This window comes from Loxodonta africana, chromosome 4 (assembly GCF_030014295.1).
Source record: "Loxodonta africana isolate mLoxAfr1 chromosome 4, mLoxAfr1.hap2, whole genome shotgun sequence".
Lineage (NCBI taxonomy): Eukaryota > Metazoa > Chordata > Mammalia > Proboscidea > Elephantidae > Loxodonta > Loxodonta africana.
In genome coordinates this window covers 130,477,952-130,498,414 of record NC_087345.1, presented here as the reverse complement: position 1 = coordinate 130,498,414, position 20,463 = coordinate 130,477,952, and the positions used below count along the sequence as shown (strand labels likewise).

Sequence of the window (20,463 nt, the reverse complement as noted above, 5' to 3'; positions counted from 1 at the left end):
TGCCTTTTCCATGACTTTGTCTATTTTTTCTTCGTTTTTGTCTGCTTTTTTGCTTCAACTATTGGATAGCTCTGAATTTTAGAGATCTGAATTCCATATCAGGTAGTTCCAGTGCCTTTTCTTCTACTGGGAAGCCATCTGGTGTTTTAGTTTGGATGCTTATTAGAGCTATCCTGTCCTATTTTCTTAAAATATGTTTTGATATTGTCTGCTGTTTTGGGGACATTCAGTAGTTATTTCCTTCATTTATTGATTATAGATTTGTTTGTTTTTTCCTGATTTTTTGTTTTATTTGGATGTGTCTGGGCAGGTGGACTGTGCATTTTCTGTTGTTTGCTTGTTTGTGGATATGATATTTTTCACCTCTTTGTCCAACGGTCAGGGTCAGTCACTCAGCTATGGTGCAGCAGGGCAGGTCCAGCTGAAGGGGAGAGGCTGGAATGGGTTTTTTGAGGCATGTAATGGGGCTGACAAGCTGAGTCGGGGGTCAGGGAAGGGCAGGTTCCAACAGGCCATGCCTGTACTGCTTGGGGATGCAATGTTCAGTAAATGATGCATATAGGCAGGAGGGAGGTGGAGGGAGAGGTGGTGTTGTGTGGAGCTAGAGCTAGGTTGGGTATGGAAAAGAAGAGAAAGAAACAAGCAAGAAAAGAGAAGTGTTGAGGGAAACTGCCATTGGAGTGGACAGACAAGAAAATGAGAAATGAAACACAAAAGAGAAAAAAAATGCCCCCAGGGATCACACTGGTGTGGCTGTAGAGACCAGGGAAATGATATTACAACAAGCTCAACTGAAATTAAAAGAATTATAACAGAATACTATGGAAAATTGTACTCTGACAAATTTGGAAACCTAGAGGAAATAGACAAATTTCTAGAAGCACTCTACCTACCTAAACTAATATAAACAGAGGTAGAAGAACTAAATAAATCTATAACAAAAGAAGAGATTGAAAAGATAATTAAAAAAAAAAAAAAAAAAAACTCCAAAAAAAAAAAAAGCCCCGGCCCTGATGATTTCACTGGAGAATTCTACCAAACTTTCAGAGAACAGTTAACACCACTACTACTAAAGGCATTCCAGAACATAAAAAACAATGGAATACTCCCAAACTCATTCTCTGAAGCCAGCATAACCCTGATACCAAAACCAGGTAAAGACACCACAAAAAAAGAAAATTACAGATCAATATCCTTCATGAACACAGATGCAAAAACCCTCAACAAAATTTTAGCCAGTAGAATTCAACAACATATCAAAAAAATAATTCACCATGACCAAGTGGGATTCATACCAGGTATGCAGGGATCCTTCAAAATTAGAAAAGCAGTCAATGTAATCCATCACATAAATAAAACAAAAGACAAGAACCACATGATCTTATCAACTGATGGAGAAAGGGCATTTGACAAAGTCCAATACCCATTCATGATAAAAACTCTCAGCAAAATAGGAATAGAAGGGAAAATCCACAACATAATAAAGGGCATTTATACAAAGCCAACATCATCCTAAATGGAGAGAGACTGAAAGCATTCCCCTTGAGAATGGGAACCAGACAAGGATGCCCTTTATTACCATTCTTACTCAACATTGTGCTGGAGGTCCTAACCAGAGCAATTAGGCTAGAAGAAGAAACAAAGGGCATTGAAATTGGTCAGGAAGCAGTAAAACTATCCCTATTTGCTGATGATATAATCTTATATACAGAAAACCTCAAAGGATCCACAAGAAAACATCTGGAACTAATAGAAGATTTTAGTAAATTGTCAAGATACAAGATAAACATACAAAAATAAGTTGGGTTCTTCTACACCAGCAAAGAGAACATTGAAGAGGAAATCACCAAATCAATATGATTTATAATAGCCCCCAAGAAGATAAAATACTTAGGAATAAATCTAACCTGAGACGTAAAAGACCTAATCAAAGAAAACGAGACACTACTTCAAGAAACCAAAAGAGACCTACATAAGTGGAAACACATCCCTTGCTCATGGATAGGAATACTCATTATCATGAAAATGTCAATTCTACCCAAACTTATCTACAGATACAATGCAATCCTGATCCAAATTCCAAGGGCATTTTTTTAATGAGATGGAGAGACAAATCACCAACTTCATATGGAAAGGACAGAGGCCCTGGATGAGTAAAGCATTAATGAAGAAGAAGATCAAAGTGGGGGACCTCACATTACCTGATTTTAGAACCTATTATACTGCCAGGTAGTCAAAACAGCCTGGTACTGGTACAACAACAGATACATAGACCACTGGAACAGAATTGAGAATCCAGATGTAAATTCATCCACCTATGAGTAGCTGATATTTGACAAAGGCCCCAAATCATTTAATTGGGGAAAAGAGAGCCTCTTTAACAAGTGGTGCTGGCATAACTGGATATCCATCTGCAAAAAGTGAAACAAGACTGATAACTCATACCATACGTGAAAACTAACTCAAATTGGATCAAAGACCTAAGTATAGAATCTAAAACAATAAAGATCATGGATGAAAAAATAGGGACAACACTAGGAGCCCTAATACATGGCAAAAACAGAATACGAACCATAATTAACAATGCACAAACACCAAAAGAGAAACTAGGTAACCGGTAGATCCTAAAAACCCAACACTTGTGTTCATCAAGAGACTTCACCAAAAGAGTAAAAAGAAAACCCACAGACTGGGAAAAAAAATTTGGCTATGACAAATCCGATCAAGGTCTAATCTCTAAAATATATAAGATACTGCAAAACCTCAACAACAAAAGACTAATAACCCAATTAAAAAATGGACAAAGGATATGAACAGGCACTTCACCAGAGAAGATATTCAGGTGGCTAACAATTACATAAGGAAATGCTCATGATCATTAGCCATTAGATAAGTGCAAATCAAAACTACAATGAGATACTATCTCACCCCAATGAAGGTAGCATTAATCCAAAAAAAACAACATAATAAATGGAGAGTTTGTGAAGAGAATGGAACATTTATACACTGCTGGTGGGAATGTAAAATGGTACAACCTCTTTGTAAATTGATTTTGCACTTCCTTAAAAAGCTAGAAACAAAGTACCATATGATCCAGCAATGTTGCTCCTTGGAATACATCCTAGAGAAATAAGAGCTGTCATATGAATAGGTATATGCACACTATGTTCATTGCAGCACTGTTCACAATAGCAAAAAAGATTGAAACAATGTAGGTGACCATTAAGAGACAAATGGATAAATAAATTATGGTATATTCACACAGTAGAATACTATGCAATGATAAAGAACAATGATGAATCTGAGAAACATCTTATAACATGGATGAATCTGGAAGACATTATGCTAAGTGCATTGAGTGAGCTGCAAAAGAAAAAATATTGTATAAGGCCACTATTATAAGAACTCAAGAAAAGGTTTAAACACAGAAGAAAATATTCTTTGACAGTGGGGAGGGAGGGAGAGGAGTAGACATCAATTATCTTAGGTGAAGGGAAGGACAACACACAGTACAGGGGAAGTCAGCAGAACTGAACTAAACCAAAAGATAAGAAATTCCCTGAATACAATCAAACATTTTGAGGGACAGAATAGCAGGGGCAGGGGTCTAGGGACCGTGGTTTCAGGGGACATCTGGGTCAACTGGCATAACAAAATTTATTAAGAAAATATTCTGCATCACACTTTGGTGAGTGGTGCCTGGGATCTTAAAAGCTAGCCAGCAGCCATAGAAGATACATCAATTGGTCCCGACTCACCTGGAGCAAAGGAAAATGAATACCAAAGACACAAGGAAAATATTAGCCCAAGAAACAGAAAGGGCCACATAAACAAGAGACTACATCAGCCTGAGACCAGAAGAACTAGATGGTGCCCAGCTACCATCAATGATCACCTTGACAGGGAACAATGAAGTGTCCCTGGTGGAGCAGGAGAAAAGTGGGGAAAGAGCTCAAATTCTAGTGAAAAGACCAGACTTAATGGTCTGACTGAGACTGGAAGCACCCTGGAAGACATGGCCCCTGGAATCTCTTAGCCTAAAACTAAAACCATTCCCAAATCCAACTCTTCAGAGAAAGATTTGGTTAAGTGCTACAGCTGCTAACCAAAGAGTTGACAGTTTGAATCCACCAGGCACTCCTTGGAAACTCTATGGGGCAGTTCTACTGTGTCCTATAGGGTCGCTTTGAGTCGGAATCGACTCACTGGCACTGGGTCTGGGTATAAGACATAAAATGATACTTGTGAGGAGTGTGCTTTTTAGCTCAAGTAGATAAATGAGACTGAATGGGCAGCTTCTGTCTGGAATTGAAATGGGAAAGCAGAAAGGGATAGGAGCTGGTTGAATAGACACAGGAAATCTGGAGTGGCAAGGAGGAGTGTGCTGTTACATTATAGGGAGAGCAACTAGGGTCACATAGCAATGTGTGTATAAATTTTTGTATGAGAAACTAATTTGAACTGTAAACTTTTACTTATAGCACAAAAAAATGAAGAGAAAAGTAAATAAATTAATAGGCATAGGTCTGGTGAACAGGAAAATATCTAGGTTAAAGATATTCATTTGATAAGCATTGCCTTGTACTTGGTAATAAAAATATGAGAAAGGATATTAGCAAATGATATTATAGAGGGAATATATAGACAAGTTAGATGTTATGGACTGAATTTTGTCCTACAAAAACATGTGTCACCTTGGCTAGGCCATGGTTCCCAGTATTGTGTGATTGTCCATCACAGTTTTGTGTGATAGTCCACCATTTTGTCATCCAATGTGATTTTCGTATGTATTGTAAATCCTGCCTCTATGATGTTAATCATCAAATGGTAACTTGAGAAGACAAAGTATTATGATGACATATGCAAAGACCTGGAGATAGAACACCCAAGGGGAGTAATACCCTCTGCATTTCTCAAGCTGAAAGAACTGAAGAAAAAATTCAAGCATCGTGTTGCAATACTGAAGGATTCTATGAGGAAAGTCTTCAACGATGCAGGAAGCATGAAAAGAAGATGGAAGGAATACACAGAATCACTATACCAAAAATAATTGGCCAACATTCAACTATTTCAGAAGATAGTATATGATCAAGAACTGATTGTACTGAAAGAAGTCCAAGCTGCGCTGAAGGGAATGGTGAAAAACAAGGCTCCAGGAATTGACAGAATGCCAATTGAGATGTTTCAACAAACAGATGGAGCACTGGAAGTGTCACTCGTCTATGTCAAGAAATTTGGAAGCCAGCTTACTGGCCAACCAACAAGAAGAAATCCTTATTAGTGCCCATTCTAAAGAAAAGTGATCCAACAGAATGAGGGAGTTATCAAACAATATCATTAACGTTACGTGCAAGTAAAATTTTCCTGAAGGTCATTCGAAGGCAGTTGCAGCAGTACATTGACGGGGAACCGCCAGAAATTCAAGCCAGTTTTAGAAGAGGATGTGGAACCAGGCATATCAATGCTGATGTTAGATGGATCCTGGCTGAAAGCAGAGAATACCGGAAAGATATTTACCTGTGTTCTATTGACTATGCTAAGGCATTTGACCATGTGAATCACAACAAATTGTGGATAACATTGCAGAGAATGGGAATTCTGGAACACTTAATTGTGCTCATGAGGAATCTGTACCTAGATCAAGAGGTAGTCTTTTGAACAGAACAACGGGAAGCTGCATGTTTTAAAGTAAGGAAACGTGTGCGTTATGGTTGAATCCTTTCACTATACCAATTAAATCTGCATGCTGAACAAATAATCTGAGAATCTGGACTATATGACGAAGAACGGGGCATCTGGATTGGAGGAAGATGCGTCAACAACCTGCGTTATGCAGATGACACCACCTTCCTTGCTGAAAGTGAAGAAGATTTGAAGCACTTACTGATGATGATCAAAGACCAGAGACTTCAGTGTGGATTACACCTCGACACAAAGAAAACAAAAATCCTTACAACTGGACCAATAATCAACATCATGATAAATGGAGAAAAGATCGAAGTTGTCAAGGATTTCATATTATTTGGATCCACAATCAACAGCCATGAAAGCAGCAGTCAAGAAATCAAAAGATGCATTGCATTGGGCAAATCTGCTGCAAGATATCCTGTTTAAAGTGTTGAAAAAGCAAGGATGTCACCTTGAAGACTAAGGGGTGCCTGATCCAAGCCATGGTGTTTTCAAATGCCTCATATGCATGTGAAACCTGGACAATAAATAAGGAAGACCAAAGAAGAACGGACACTTTTGAATTGTGGTGTTGGCGAAGAATACTGAATATACCATGAACTGCCAAAAAACAAACAAATCTGTCTTAGAAGAAGTGCAACCAGAGTGTTCCTTAGAATCAAGAATGGCGAGACTACGTCATACATACTTTGGAGATGTTATCAGAAGGGATCAGTCCCTGGAGAAGGGTGTCATGTTTGGTAAACTAGAGAGTCAGCGAAAAAGAAGACTCTCAATGAGATGGATTGAAACAGTGTCTGCAACGATGGGCTCAAGCATAACAATGATTGTGAGGATGTTGCAGGACCAGACAGTGTTTTGTTCTGTTGTACATGGGATCGCTATGAATCTGAATCGACTTGAAGGCACTTAACAACAACAGTGACGTTAATGAGGCAGGACTCAATCTACAAGGTTAGATTGTGCCTTAAGTCAGTCTCTTTTAAGATGTAAAAGAGAGAGCAAGCAGAGAGACATAAGTACCTCATATCACCAAGAGACAAGAGTCAGGAGAATAGCTCACCCTTTGGACCTGGGGTCCCTGCTCTGAGAAGCTCCTTGACTGGGAAAGACTGATGACAAGGATCTTCCCCGAGAGCTGACAATGAGAGAGAGACTTACCCTGGAGCTGGCACCCTGAATTTGGACTTCTAGACTCCTAGACTGTGAGAGAATATACTTCTGTTTTTTAAAGCCATCCACTTGTGGTATTTCTGTTATAACAGCACTAGATAACTAAGACAATAGGAAAATCTGAATTTCCAAAAACAGAAAAAAGGGAGACTATGACAATTGTATATTTGTATTGAAAATTCAGATGAAAACAAAACAAAATTTTCATCAAACCTTCTCATTTTCTACATTTTATTTTTTCAGTCAGCTTTTGCACACCTCTGAGAAGCACATTACATATATGTATCATAAATGAACACGTACATAGCCTTCTAGAACACACAAAATCCTCTGGATTTTTCTGTGACCTGAACTGAAACTATATGTGGGTTCTTTCAGTGACAAGAACGAAGACTGATTTTCTGCAGAGTGTATTACAATTTACAAATCCATTGATTTTTGTCATCACATTTTGCTGCTTTAATCTCAGATTGAGACATCTTGGCACAGCTCATGCTCCGAGTCCACGTTTGGTCTTGTTTTACTGAAAATCTATGGAGAGAAAGCAAATGATAGCTTTAAACCAGTCATGAAAATATACTCATGTACAGGGACTATAGAGCCCTTCAGATAAAATTTTCTAATTGCAATGAAAATATGATTATTGAAACAATTTAAATAATACACAAAAATATAATGTGTAAAAAATTCTTCCCATTCTGAAGTTTTAGAACAGAGGAGATAATGAGAATTGAACTTCTGGTTTCCAGTCTGACACGTAAAGCTATTGGAAGTTGTCACTTCCATTCATACAAGAAAAAAGCTGAAAAGTTAAAGTCAACAACTCTTAGATTCATTAGAGAATTTAGGTCACAGGGTAAGCTACCACCCTGAACAATGCCTAGAGACAAGGGGCAGAAACAGAAACCCTGTCTGGTCCCAGCATCAGGTAGGAATATTCAAAGGGTAATTGACTAATTATTGGAGACTGAGTGTGGACTGGCTTGAGAGAGTAAAACTCCTGGAGGTCTAGCCTTAGAGGGGTACCCACACTTCTGTGAGTTTTACCACCAGGTTTTTACTGTGAAGATTGGAGAAATATCCCCTCATACTTCTGACAGGTGAAGAGAAAAGTAACCATTTTGAAAAATGCCCAGAGCATAATTGATTCCATGGCAATAGGTTTGGTTTTTTGGTTTTTAACCTATGTAGGGAGCTGTGGTGGTGTAGTGGTTAAGAGCTACAGCTAATAACCAAAAAGACGGCAGTTTGAATCCACCAGCAGCTCCTTGGAAACCCTATGGGGCAGTTCTACTTTGTCGTATAGGATCACTACAAGTCAGAATTGAGTGCAAAAGTTTTTTTTTTTTTTGGTTTGAACGTGTGTGGGGAAGTGAAGTGAAATACTCAGCTGCAAACCCCTCTAGCTTTCCATGAGGGTGAAGGGAAATAACCAACTCCATCCCCCTTTAGTGTTGAATGTGGAGGAAGGTAAATAACTGCAGCCTCTCTATTCTTCCAGTCTCACCTAAGAGGTAAAAACAAACAAGCAAACAAATAAACAAAGCTGAGAAGTACTTTGAAGTTTTCAGCCCAGAGGCACACACTCACTAAAAGACTAAGATCTAATCGTAGGTTCATAGAACACTTCCCCTCTTTCCACATCTCACCATCATATCAGTAGGACTTCTCTATAGTAATAACAGGACATTAGAGATGAAGAGAACTATAAGGCTCGTACTCTATTTAAGGAATCTTTAGAGAAACCCGAAGACAAGAGGGGAAGCAAAAATAAGGACACCGCAGAAAATTTTAATATGACACCTACAGCTACAGCAAACAGTAAACAAAGCCTAACTCCTTGCCAGATAAACATGAAAGCTCATGCCTATTTACCTCGGTTCCTTTTACCCAACACATCATGTTTAACTTTCAACAAGAATTTCAAGGCATGCTAAAAGGCAAGAAAAAACACAGTCCGAAGAGACTTGGAATGATCAGATCGGGAATTTAAAATAACTATGGTTAATATGCTAAACATTCTAATGGAAAAAATGGACAACATGCAAGAACAGATGGGTAATGTAAGCAGAGAGACTGAAACTCTAAAAAACGATTAAAAGCAAATGTGAGAAATCAAAGACATTGTAACAGAAATGAAGAATGCCTTTGACAGGCTCATCAGTAAACTGGACACAGCCAAGGAAAGAATCAGTGATCTTGAAGATGTGTCAATTGAAACTTCCCAAGGTGAAAAACAAAGGAAAAACAAACCAAAAAAACTGGAACAGGATATCTAAGAACTGTTGGATGATTACCAAATGTGTAACATACATGTAATGGGAATATCAGAAGGAGAAGAAAGAAGGAAAGAAATAAAAATTTTTGAACGGCTGAAGATTTTCCAAATGTAATGACAGATACCAAAAACAAGGATTCAGAAAGCTCAGAGAATGCCGAGCAGGACAAATACCAAAAAATTTAGTTGTATTGATTTCAAACAGCAGAAAATCAAAGACAAAGAGACAACCTTGAAAGAAGCAAAAGGAAAGAAACACCTTACCTATAGAGGCATAAGTGTAAAGATTATATTGGATTTATTTTCCAAATGAAAGAAAAAGACAGCAAAGTGAAATATTTAAAGTGTTGAAAGAATAGTTAATGAGTATTAGAGATGCATATATATATTTAAAAAACAAACAAACAAAAAAACTTTGTCAAGTCAATTCTAACTCATACATATGCTACAGGAGAGAGTAGACCTGGACCATAGAGTTTCCAAAATTGTCATCTTTAAGGGGACTGCCACATCTTTCTTCCTCAGAGCAGCTGCTGGATTCAAACTGCTGACATAAAGGTTAGCAGCCAAGTGCTTAGCTATTGAGTCACCAGGGCTCCTAGAGGTAAAAGTACAGATGGGTAATTCTAAAATATCACCTCTCATTTTTTTTTCATTTATAAAATTATTGATCACTGTTATAAATGAGCAGAAACTTGTTTAATTTTGTGGACTAAAATGCTGTTCTTATAAGAGATTTTACACTTAACAATTTATCTCAGAAAAAATAATAAAGGGAAAATACATCAGTGGCAAATATCGTGTCAAAATATATCTCCTGAGTGGATGGACTGAGATTTCTTTTCTTTCCCAATTTTCTTCGCAGCCTTTTTTTTTTTTTTTTTTTTGAGTTGTTTCTCACATTGTAAGAGCCAGTCAGGAAATTTACACCGGTTTAATCAGTTTAAGCCCAACAACATTGGAAACGCTTTATTGTTGCATAAAAGGGGATCAAAGTCACGTAAAAACCTAAAATAAAACAAACTCACATATTTTGGTTAAATGAGCTGTTGTCCACCCAAATCCATGACGTCTCTGCGGGTAGATATGTCAAACCAATCCAATAAAAGGTTGAACTTTTTAAGTGCCTCCATATGAAACTCTAAAGAGAACAGTAAATGAGTCATGAAACAACTGACAGACTCTTATTGATACACTAAAAATACCTTGAAAGTATCTTCTATGTGTTGGCAGTAAGCTTGGAACTGGTAATAAACAGGTAAGTCATCCTTTGTGTCTTCTGATAGACCATAGCGGAGGGGAGCAGATATGTAAACAAACAAGTGCAATACGATGTGACGACTGCTAAAACAGTTAGCTATAGTGGCAACCATGGGAGAAAGATGTGGCAGTGTACTTCCATAAAGATTACAGTCTTGGAAATCGACTTGTTGACACCAACAGTAACATAGTAGTAATAGATACTCAGGCTGTGAAGTCACACTACCTAATTTGAATCCTAGCTCTACCATTTACTACTAGCGTCCTTGGATATGTTATTAAATCTTTTTACTTTGGATTTTTTCAATCTCTAAAATTCAAATAATAGTACCTATCTCAAAGAATTATTATTGTTTTGTTATTGAAACATATTATTAAATACTGCCTGATGCATAGTAAGTGCTCAGTACATAGATGTTAGCCATTATTATTAAATACAAGTGTGAAATAATACCTAGATACAAGGTAAAATACAGGAAATATTAAAGAAAGAAAGCACTGTGTGAGCTGATATGGCAAATATTGCTTATAGTGTCTTATTATATTCTTTCTCTTTTTCTATAATAATGCAACCCGAGTCAAACTATATGGCCAGTCATAACGCATACCACATTTCTGAGCCTCCCTTTTGGCTAGAGGTGGTCATGTAACCTAACATCTGGAATATGAACAGAAGTGATACTGAAATCCTGAATCACCCACTTAAAGGGTAGGGCTATATTCTTCCATTCATTATTTTCTTCTTCCCTTCTGGCTAGAATGTGGATATAGTCCTGACTGTACAAGACTAGGTAGACAGGACAGCACCCTACTGATGAAGGTGATGAGCAGAAACTCCATAGCGGTATGGACTATTATGTGACAGAGATAACCGATTGCAGCAATTTTAAGATTTTTTCCCCCCGTTTAGCACTTTGCTATTGCAAACATCTTACAGCCAATGACTTTCTGTAGTTTAATTGGCAGCTTTTATCTTTCCCTTCTAATAGATACATAACACTGTCACACCTTATACTCGAAAGTGTCTTTGATTCAATGAAAAAAGTGAACATCTATCATGTTTAAGCTACAATTGGTTCTGTGTCACTTGCCTCTGAACTCATGCTAAATGATACACCTGTTCGTTGGGAAATAAATAACCATTAGGGAGAGGATAGTGTTTCTTCACTGAATTGCTTTTGTGCTATTGTCATAACTCAGTTGACTACATTTGTGTGGGTCTGTTTCTGGCCTCTCTGTTCTTCCATTGATTTATGCATCTCTCCTTTCACCAATTCAGGTCATCTTGATTAGTTTAGCTTTACTCTAAGACTTGAAATTGTGTAATTTGAGTCTTCCAATATTTTCTTTTTTAAGAATTCTATTGACTATTCAAGTTTAATTGCCTTTCCTTATAAATTTTAGAGTCAGCTTGTCAATATGTATAAAAATGGATGCTGGGCTTTTGATTGGGATTGCATTGACTCTATAGATGAATTTGTGGAGATCTGACTTGTTAACAGTTCACAATCATGATATATTTCTACATTTATTTAGGTTTTCTTTGTTATATTTCGTTAGTGTTTTGTAGTTTTCAGTATACAAATTTGGAACACATTTTGTTAGATTTACTTAAATATTTAATTTTGGTACTATTATAAATGGTATTATTTTAATTATGATTTCCCAAAGTTCATTGCATATACAGAAATATAACTGATTTTTTTATACCTTGCTAAACTCTTTTGCTTTAGGGGATATTTTGCACCGTTAAGTATGATGTTAATTGTAGATATTTTTTAGATGCCTGTTATTAGGTCAAGGAAGTTCCCTACTGTTCCTAATATTCTGAAAGCTTTTTGGGTTTTTTTAGTCATGAACCAATGCTGATTTTTCTTGAATTATTTTTCTGTATCTAGTGAGATAATCATTTGTTTTTTCTTATTTAGTCTGTCATTATGCATTATATTGATTGATTTTATAATGCTGACCTAACTCAACTTGGTCAAGATGCAAGGCTTTTGAACTGAATAACAATGCTAAATTTTCACATATTGTTTTTCATATATTGCTGGTCTCAATTTGCTCACATTTTGTTGCAGATATTTGCATCTATGTTTATGAGGGATAGTGGTCTGCAATTTCCATTTTTTGTAATGTCTTTGATTTGGGTATTAAGATCATTCTGGACTCATAAAATGATTTGGGAAGTGTTTTTCATCATCTGTTGTCTGGAAGAGATTGTGTAGAATTGGCATTACATTTTCCTTAAATGCTCAACGCAGCTCATCAGTGAAACCATTTAAATGCGAAGTATTTCTTGGCGGGGCAGGGGGAGGGTTAACTACAAATTCCATCTCTTTAATAAAGGATTATTCAGGCTATTTCTTCCAAGTTAATTTTTGTAGTTTGTGTCTTCAAAGGAATTTGTTCATTTCATCTAGGTTTTTCAAATTTATGGATATAGACTTTTTTTTTGTAATTAGTGTTCTTCCTTTTTTGTTGATCCATCTATTAAGAACTTCATCAATTTCAGTTTGGTTTACTTTTATCTTCATTGCTTTCGTCTGTGTTTTTCTGCTTTCGATTTCCTTGATTTCTCGTCTTATCTTTACTATTTTCATTCTTCAGCTGGATTTGGGTTTAGTTAGCTCTTCTTTTTCTAGTTTATTTTTAAGCTAGAGGCTTAAATGATTGATTCTACATTGTTCTTCTTTTCTAATATAAGCATCCAATGCTATAAATTTCCCTCTCAACTCTGCTTAAGCTCAAACCCACTAGTTTGATATTCTTTTCATACAGTTCAAAATATTTTTAAATTTTTCTAAAACTTCCTCTGTGACTACTGTGTTATTTATGTTGCTTAATCGCCAAATATTTAGGTACTGATCAAATATCATTCTATTCTTAAGTTCTGGTTTAGTTTTATTGTGATCTGACACATGCTTTGCATAATATGTATATCTGTAATTTTTTTTTGAGGTTTTTACCATGTCCCAAAATATGATCTGTCTTTGTGAATGTTCCACATGCACTTGAAAAGAAAATGTATTCTGCTCTAGCTAGACACAGTTTTACATAATGTCAATTAGGGCTAGTTGGTCGATAGTCTTCTCCAGGTCTTCTATAACGTTACTGATTTTTGTCTACATGTTCTATCAATTACTATAGATGGGGGTTGATCTCTCCAGCTATAATTGTGGATTTGTCTCTCTCTCCTTAAAGTTCCATCAGTGTTTGCCTCAGTTGTAATTTGAAACACTCTATTTGATATCACTTCTTGTCCTTATTAATATTCCATGTTCAGAAATGTACTTTTTCTGATAGTAATATAGCTACTCCAACTTTCTTTTGTTCAGCATTTACATGGTATATCTTTCTCCATCCTTTTAAATTTAACTTATGTCATTATATTTAAAATTAATTACCTGTAGACAACATAGAATTGGGTTTTTTTTTTAATCTAATCTATCTCTGACATTTACTTTAACATATGATATATTATTACTATTCCATTTAAATAGTTATCTTTTAGAGCAATAAAAATAAAAAAGTGAATTTTATTTTACACTTACTGACACCATTTCCATCACTCATATTTGGGTAAATTCAACTTTCAGTCAGCCTTATTCCCAAAGAACTTTCTGTAACATTACTGGTATGGTAGACCTGCTGTCAATGAATTCCCTGAATTTTCTTCATCTCAAAAAAGTCCTTATTTGTTCTCGATTTATGTAAGGTATTTTCAGTTAGTATAGAATTCTGTGTTGATAGTTTTTTTTCTTTTAGCACTTCTGAAAGATGTCATTCCATGGTCTCCTACTCACTAGTTCTTGATGTAAAGTCTGCTGTAATTTTGTCCCACTGTCTGGAATGTTTTTGTCTCTGATTTTCTTCAAGATTTTTTCACTGTCTTTTGTTTGTGGCAATCTTAAAAGATACTGCTAGTGTTTTTTTTTTCTTTTTAATTTATCCTGTTTGGTGTTCTCTGGGATACTTGAAACTGTGGTTTGATGCCTGTCATTATTTTTTTTTTTATAATTTTTATTGTGCTTTAAGTGAAAGGTTACAAATCAAGTCAGTCTCACACACAAAAACCCATATACACCTTGCTACACACTCCCAATTACTCTCCCCCTAACGAGACAGACCGCTCTCTCCCTCCACTCTCTCTTTTCCTGTCCATTTCATCAGCTTCTAACCCCTTCCACCCTCTCATCTCCCCTCCAGGAAAGAGATGCCAACATAGTCTCAAGTGTCCACCTGATCCAAGAAGCTCATTCCTCACCAGCATCCCTCTTCAACCCACTATCCAGTCCAATCCATGTCTGAAGAGTTGGCTTCTGGAATGGTTCATGACCTGGGCCAACAGAAGGTCTGGGGGCCATGACCACTGGGGTCCTTCCAGTCTCAGTCAGACCATTATGTCATTAATTTTTTGAAAATTCTCAAACATTATGTTCTATTACTTCTCCAAGCATCTCCTCCACCTCATTCTCTTTCTCTCACACTCTCATTATCCTGTAATTCAAATTTTACATATGTTAGACCATTTGATATTGTTCAATAGATCTTGGTTGTTCTCTTTTTTTTCCTGTTTTGTTTTAATTTGCATAATTTCTATTGACCTATCAGAATGTCCACTGATTCGCAGCTCAGCTTTGTCAAGACTATTGATGGGCAGTCAAAGACATTTTTCCTCTTGTATTGTGTTTTTCATTTTTAACATTTTCATTTGATCCTTTCTTGTATTTCCTATTTTTCTGCTAAAATTACCCATCTGACATAACATGTCGTCCATCTGTCCCATTAATGACTTTAACACACTTATCATGTTGTTGTTGTTGTTGTTAGGTGCCATCGAGTCAGTTCCAACTCATAGCCACCCTATGGACAACAGAAAGAAACACTGCCCGGCCCTGTGCCATCCTTACAATCATTGTTACACTTGAGCTCATTGTTGCAGACATTGTGTCAATCCACCTTGTGGAGGGTCTTCCTCTTTTCTGCTGACTCTGTACTCTGCCAAGCATGATGTCCTTCTCCAGGGACTGATCATTCCTGACAACATGTCCAAAGTATGTAAGACGCAGTCTCGCCATCCTTGCCTTTAAGGAGCATTCTGGCCGCACTTCTTCCAAGACAGATTTGTTTGTTCTTTTGGCAGTCCATGGTATATTCAATATTCTTCACCAACACCACAATTCAAAGGCATCAACTCTTCTTCGCCTTCCTTATTCATTGGCCAGCTTTCACATGCATATGATGTCATTGAAAATACCATGGTTTGGGTCAGGCACACCTTAGTCTTCAGGGTGACATCTTTGCTCTTCAACACTTTGAAGGGGTCCTTTGCAGCAGATTTGCCCAATGCAACGCATCTTTTGATTTCTTGACTGCTGCTTCCATGGCTGTTGATTGTGGATCCAAGTAAAATGAAATCCTTGACAACTTCAATCTTTTCTCTGTTTATCATGATGTTGCCCATTGGTCCAGTTGTAAGGATTTTTGTTTTCTTTATGTTGAGGTGCAATCCATACTGAAGGCTGTGGTATTTGATCTTCATTAGTAAGTGCTTCAAGTCCTCTTCACTTTCAGCAAGGAAGATTGTATCATCTGAGTAACGCAGGTTGTTAATGAGCCTTCCTTCAATCCTGATGCCCCGTTCTTCTTCATATAGTCCAGCTTCTGGTATTATTTGTTCAGCATACAGATTAAACAGGTATGGTGAAAGAATACAACCCTGACACACACCTTTCCTGACTTTAAACCAATCAGTATCCCCTTATTCTGTCCGAACAACTGCCTCTTGATCTACGTAAAGTGTCCTCATGAGCACAATTAACTGTTCTGGAATTCCCATTCTTCACAGTATTATCCATAGTTTGTTATGATCCACACAGTCGAATGCCTTTGCATAGTCAATAAAACACAGGTAAACATCCTTTTGGTATTTTCTGCTTTCAGCCAGGATCCATCTGACATCAGCAATGATATCCCTAGTTCCATGTTCTCTTCTGAAACCAGCCTGAACTTCTGGCAGTTCCCTGTCGATTTACTGCTGCAGCTGTTTTTGAATGATCTTTAGCAAAATTTTGCTTGTGTGTGATACTAATGATATTGTTCTATAATTTCCATATTCGGTTGGATCACCTTTCTTGGGAATAGGCATAAATATGGATCTCTTCCAGTCAGTTGGCCAGGAAGCTCTCTTCCATATTTCTTAGCATAGGTGAGTGAGCACCTCCAGCGGTGCATCTGTTTGTTGAAACATCTCAACTGATATTCCATCAGTTTCTGGAGCCTTCTTTTTTGCCAAGGCCTTCAGAGCAGATTGGACTTCTTCCTTCAGTACCATTGGTTCCTGATCATATGCCACCTCTTGAAATGGTTGAATATCGACTAATTCTTTTTGGTATAATGAAACAATGCCAGAGATCGAACGACAGAAGTTTGCAAGACCAACGACTTCTTCATTGCAAATACCTTCTTTCACCAACATAAACGGTGCCTGTACACATGGACCTCACCAGATGGAACACACAGAAATCAAATTGACTACATCTGTGGAAAGAGAAGATGGAAAAGCTCAATATCATCAGTCAGAACAAGGCCAGGGGCCGACTGTGGAACAGACCATCAATTGCTCATATGCAAGTTCAAGCTGAAATGGAAGAAAATCAGAGCAAGTCCCAAGAGTCAAAATATGACCTTGAGTATATCCCACCAGAATTTAGAGACCATCTGAAGAATAGATTTGACGCATTGAACACTAGCGACCTAAGACCAGATGAGTTGTGGAATGACATCAAGGGCATCATCCATGAAGAAAGCAAGAGGTCACTGAAAAGACAGGAAAGAAAGAAAAGACCAAGATGCATGTCAGAGGACTCTGAAACTTACTCTTGAGCATTGAGCAGCTAAAGCAAAAGGAGGAATTGACGAAGTAAAAGAACTGAACGGAAGATTTCAAAGGGCCTCTCGAGAAGATAAAGTAAAGTATTATAATGACATGTGCAAAGAGCTGGAGATGGAAAACCACAAGGGAAGAACACGCTCGGCGCTTCTCAAGCTGAAAGAACTGAAGAAAAAATTCAAGCCTCAAGTTGCAATAGGGAAGGATTCCGCGGGGAAAATATTAAACGACACAGGAAGCATCAAAATAAGATGGAAGGAACACATACAGTCATTATACACTTATCACAGTTATATTAAAGTCTTTGTCATAGAAGTCCAGCATTTGTGATATCCAAGTTTAACTCTGATGACTGTTTCTTGGGAATGTCTTTTGTTTTTTTTCTTGTGTTTTTGTATGTCTCATAATTGTTTACTCAATGCTGTACATCTTTCTTAGAACACTATAAAAAACAAAAAACAAAACCCATTGCCATTGAATTGATTCCTACTCATAGCAACCCTATAGGACAGACCCTGAGCATCTTAGTTTTTCCTTTGCACTGTGCCTCAAAGACAATCTCTTTGCACATTCTTGTTCTCTCCTATCCCTCTCCCACCAGTATTCTTCTTTAAAACTTGTTAATTTACTAGTGGGGGAGTGGGGGACAGTCTCTGTTATTCTCATTATGCTTCAGTCTTAGGAGGCACTGAGCCCCCATGTCTTCAGTGTCTGAACTTATTAATGCTGCCCCACTCTGGCTGTAATGGTTGGCATTCCTGTATTCCTGAAGTAGTATATTTTTATTCATGTCCTCTTTTTCTAGCTACAATGTTTTACCAGTTCCCTAAGGGCAGAAGTGTTTATTGACCTTCTACATGCACTTTAAAGTTTTTGTTCCATTGGGTGGATAGCAGACAGAAGAGGAGGATTTGCTACTTCCACATTATTATTATTTCCTTCTCCCAGGACTGCACCACCGTGAAGACTTTCTTCTGGTTCTTTCCTTTTTTTTTTTTTTTTTTTTCTGTGAGCTCTCGGTGAGTTTTTAAAGAGAACGTGTGTAAAGGGCGTGGATTTCTCCCATTTCTGCATACTCTGTTCTACCACCCTGCTCTCAGCCTTCTTCAGTTTTTCAATATTCTGGCTGAACTCTTTTTACTGGTGTCTGATTTGTAGACCTCGAGTAAGAAAGAATGTGTCTCCTCTCTCCCTGAAGATGCCTATTTGGCCTGTTGGTTAGTCTGCAATCTCTACTTTCCAGTGGACTTGAAAAAAAGTCGTGAATTTGAAGTTATTCCAGCTATTTTTCTTTGTAAAAGTGCAAAGAACAGTGCTTTGAGGTCTTTACCTCATGAGTGAAAGCTGTAAATCTCCCTTTTTAAACATCAGCTTATTACTTTTTCTCCTGTTCTGTCTCCTCCGTTTTCTTCTTATCCTGTCATGTGGTAACACCTGGCTGCCTTAGATGGACTAATAATTTTTTTTTTTCCCATTATAACTTTAACTTATTTGAGATCTTGAGAAGTATATGCCAGAAAATTATTTTCTATTTCTTTTGCAAAATATATTTTATCTGCCTTTAAGTGTCAATTTTTTGGAGGGATTTGGAAATTGTGAAACCTGTGTGTAAATCCTATGCTGATTCATTTTAGATTCTTATTTATCATTGAAAGGGAACAATTATGTCTGGCGCAACTAGCTGGTTAGGAATAATGTGAAGAGGTGTAACCTAAAATAAAGGAATTAAGTTTCCACTGAACATGTTGTCTCACACCGCTCTTCTCCAAAGAGTCATTTATTGTTTGCCCTGGAGACATATTGTCTTAGTTATCTAGTGCTGCTATAACAAAAATACCACAAGAGGATGGCTCTAACAAAGAGAAATTTATTTTCTCACAGTCTAAGAGGATAGAAGTCCAAATTCAGGGTGCCAACTCCAGGGGAAGGCTTTCTTTCTCCGTCAGTACTTGGTGAAGGTCCTTGTCATCAATTTTCCCCTAGTCTAGGAGCTTCTCAGGCATAGGGACCCCAGGTCCAAAGGATGTACTCTGCTCTTGGGGATGCTTTCTTGGTGGTATGAGGTTCCCATGTCTCTCTGTTCACTTCTTTCTTTTATATCTCAAAAGAGATTGACTTAAGACATAACCTAATCTTGTAGATTGAGTCTTGCCTCATCAATATGACTGTCTCTAATCCTGCCTCCTTAACATCCTAGAGGCAGGATTTACAATACACAGGAAAACCACATGAGATGACAAAATGGTGGACAACCACACAATACTGGGAATCATGGCCTAGCCAAGTTGACAGATATTTTTGGGGGTCACAATTCAATCTGTGACACATGTTGTTGTTAGGTGTTGTCAGTTTGGTTCTGACTCATAGTTGTCCTATGTACAACAGAACAAAACACTGCCCAGTCCTGTGCTATTCTCACAGTTGTTGTTATGCTTGAGACCATTGTTGCAGCCACTTGGTCAATCCACCTTGTTGAAGGTCTTCCTCTTTGTTGCTGACCCTGTACTTTACCAAGCATGATGTCCTTCTCCAGGAACAGATTCCTCCAGATAACATGTCCAAAGTATGTGAGACATGGTCTCACCATCCTTGCTTCTAAGGAGCATTCCAGCTGTATTTTTTCCAAGACAGATTTGTCAGTTCTTTTGGCAGTCCATAGTATATTCAGTATTCTTCCCCAGCACCATAATTCAAAGGTATGAATTCTTCATTCTTCCTTATTCATTGTCCAGCTTTAGCATGTATATGAGGTGACTGGAAACACCGTGGCTTGGGTCAGATACACCTTAGTCTTCACCTTTGCTTTTTAGCACTTTAAAGAGGTCTTTTTGTGGCAGATTTGTCCAAGGCAATGTGTCGTTTGATTTCTTGACTGCTGCTTCCATGGGTGTTGATTGTGGATCCAAGTAAAATGAAATCCTTGACAACTTCAATCTTTTCTCTGTTTATCGTGATGTTGCTTATTGGTCCAGTTCTGAGGATTTTTGTTTTCTTTATGTTGAGGTGTAATCCATACTGAAGGCTGTAGTCATTGATTTTCATCAGTAAATGCTTCAAGTTGTCTTCACTTTCAGTAAGGAAGGTTGTGTTATCTGCATATCAAAGGCTGTTAATGAGTCTTCCTCCAAACCTGATGCCTTGTTCTTCTTCATATAGTCCAGCTTCTCAG

At 37.4% G+C, this 20,463-nt stretch overlaps 1 protein-coding gene across 6 annotated transcripts in view; it reads right to left on the bottom strand.

The window, feature by feature from the left end:
* The window catches only part of CLECL1 (C-type lectin-like domain family 1), a 46,142-nt gene that overhangs the window by 14,140 nt on the left and 11,539 nt on the right, over positions 1–20,463 (bottom strand). The window contains exons 5-6 of one of the 6 annotated variants that reach the window (XM_023549100.2): positions 10,168–10,280; positions 7,060–7,392 (exon numbers count right to left, since the gene is read on the bottom strand). The exons of 1 other annotated variant lie outside the window; for it this stretch is intronic. In XM_023549100.2, coding sequence (XP_023404868.2) covers positions 7,275–7,392; positions 10,168–10,280 — 231 coding nt within the window. In that variant the 3' untranslated portion in view covers positions 7,060–7,274. Of the gene's footprint in view, positions 1–7,059; positions 7,393–7,635; positions 9,738–10,167; positions 10,281–16,306; positions 16,943–20,463 lie in introns of those variants that run through there. 4 more of the 6 variants (XM_064284637.1, XM_064284638.1, XM_023549101.2 and 1 more) reach the window with 4 other exon arrangements.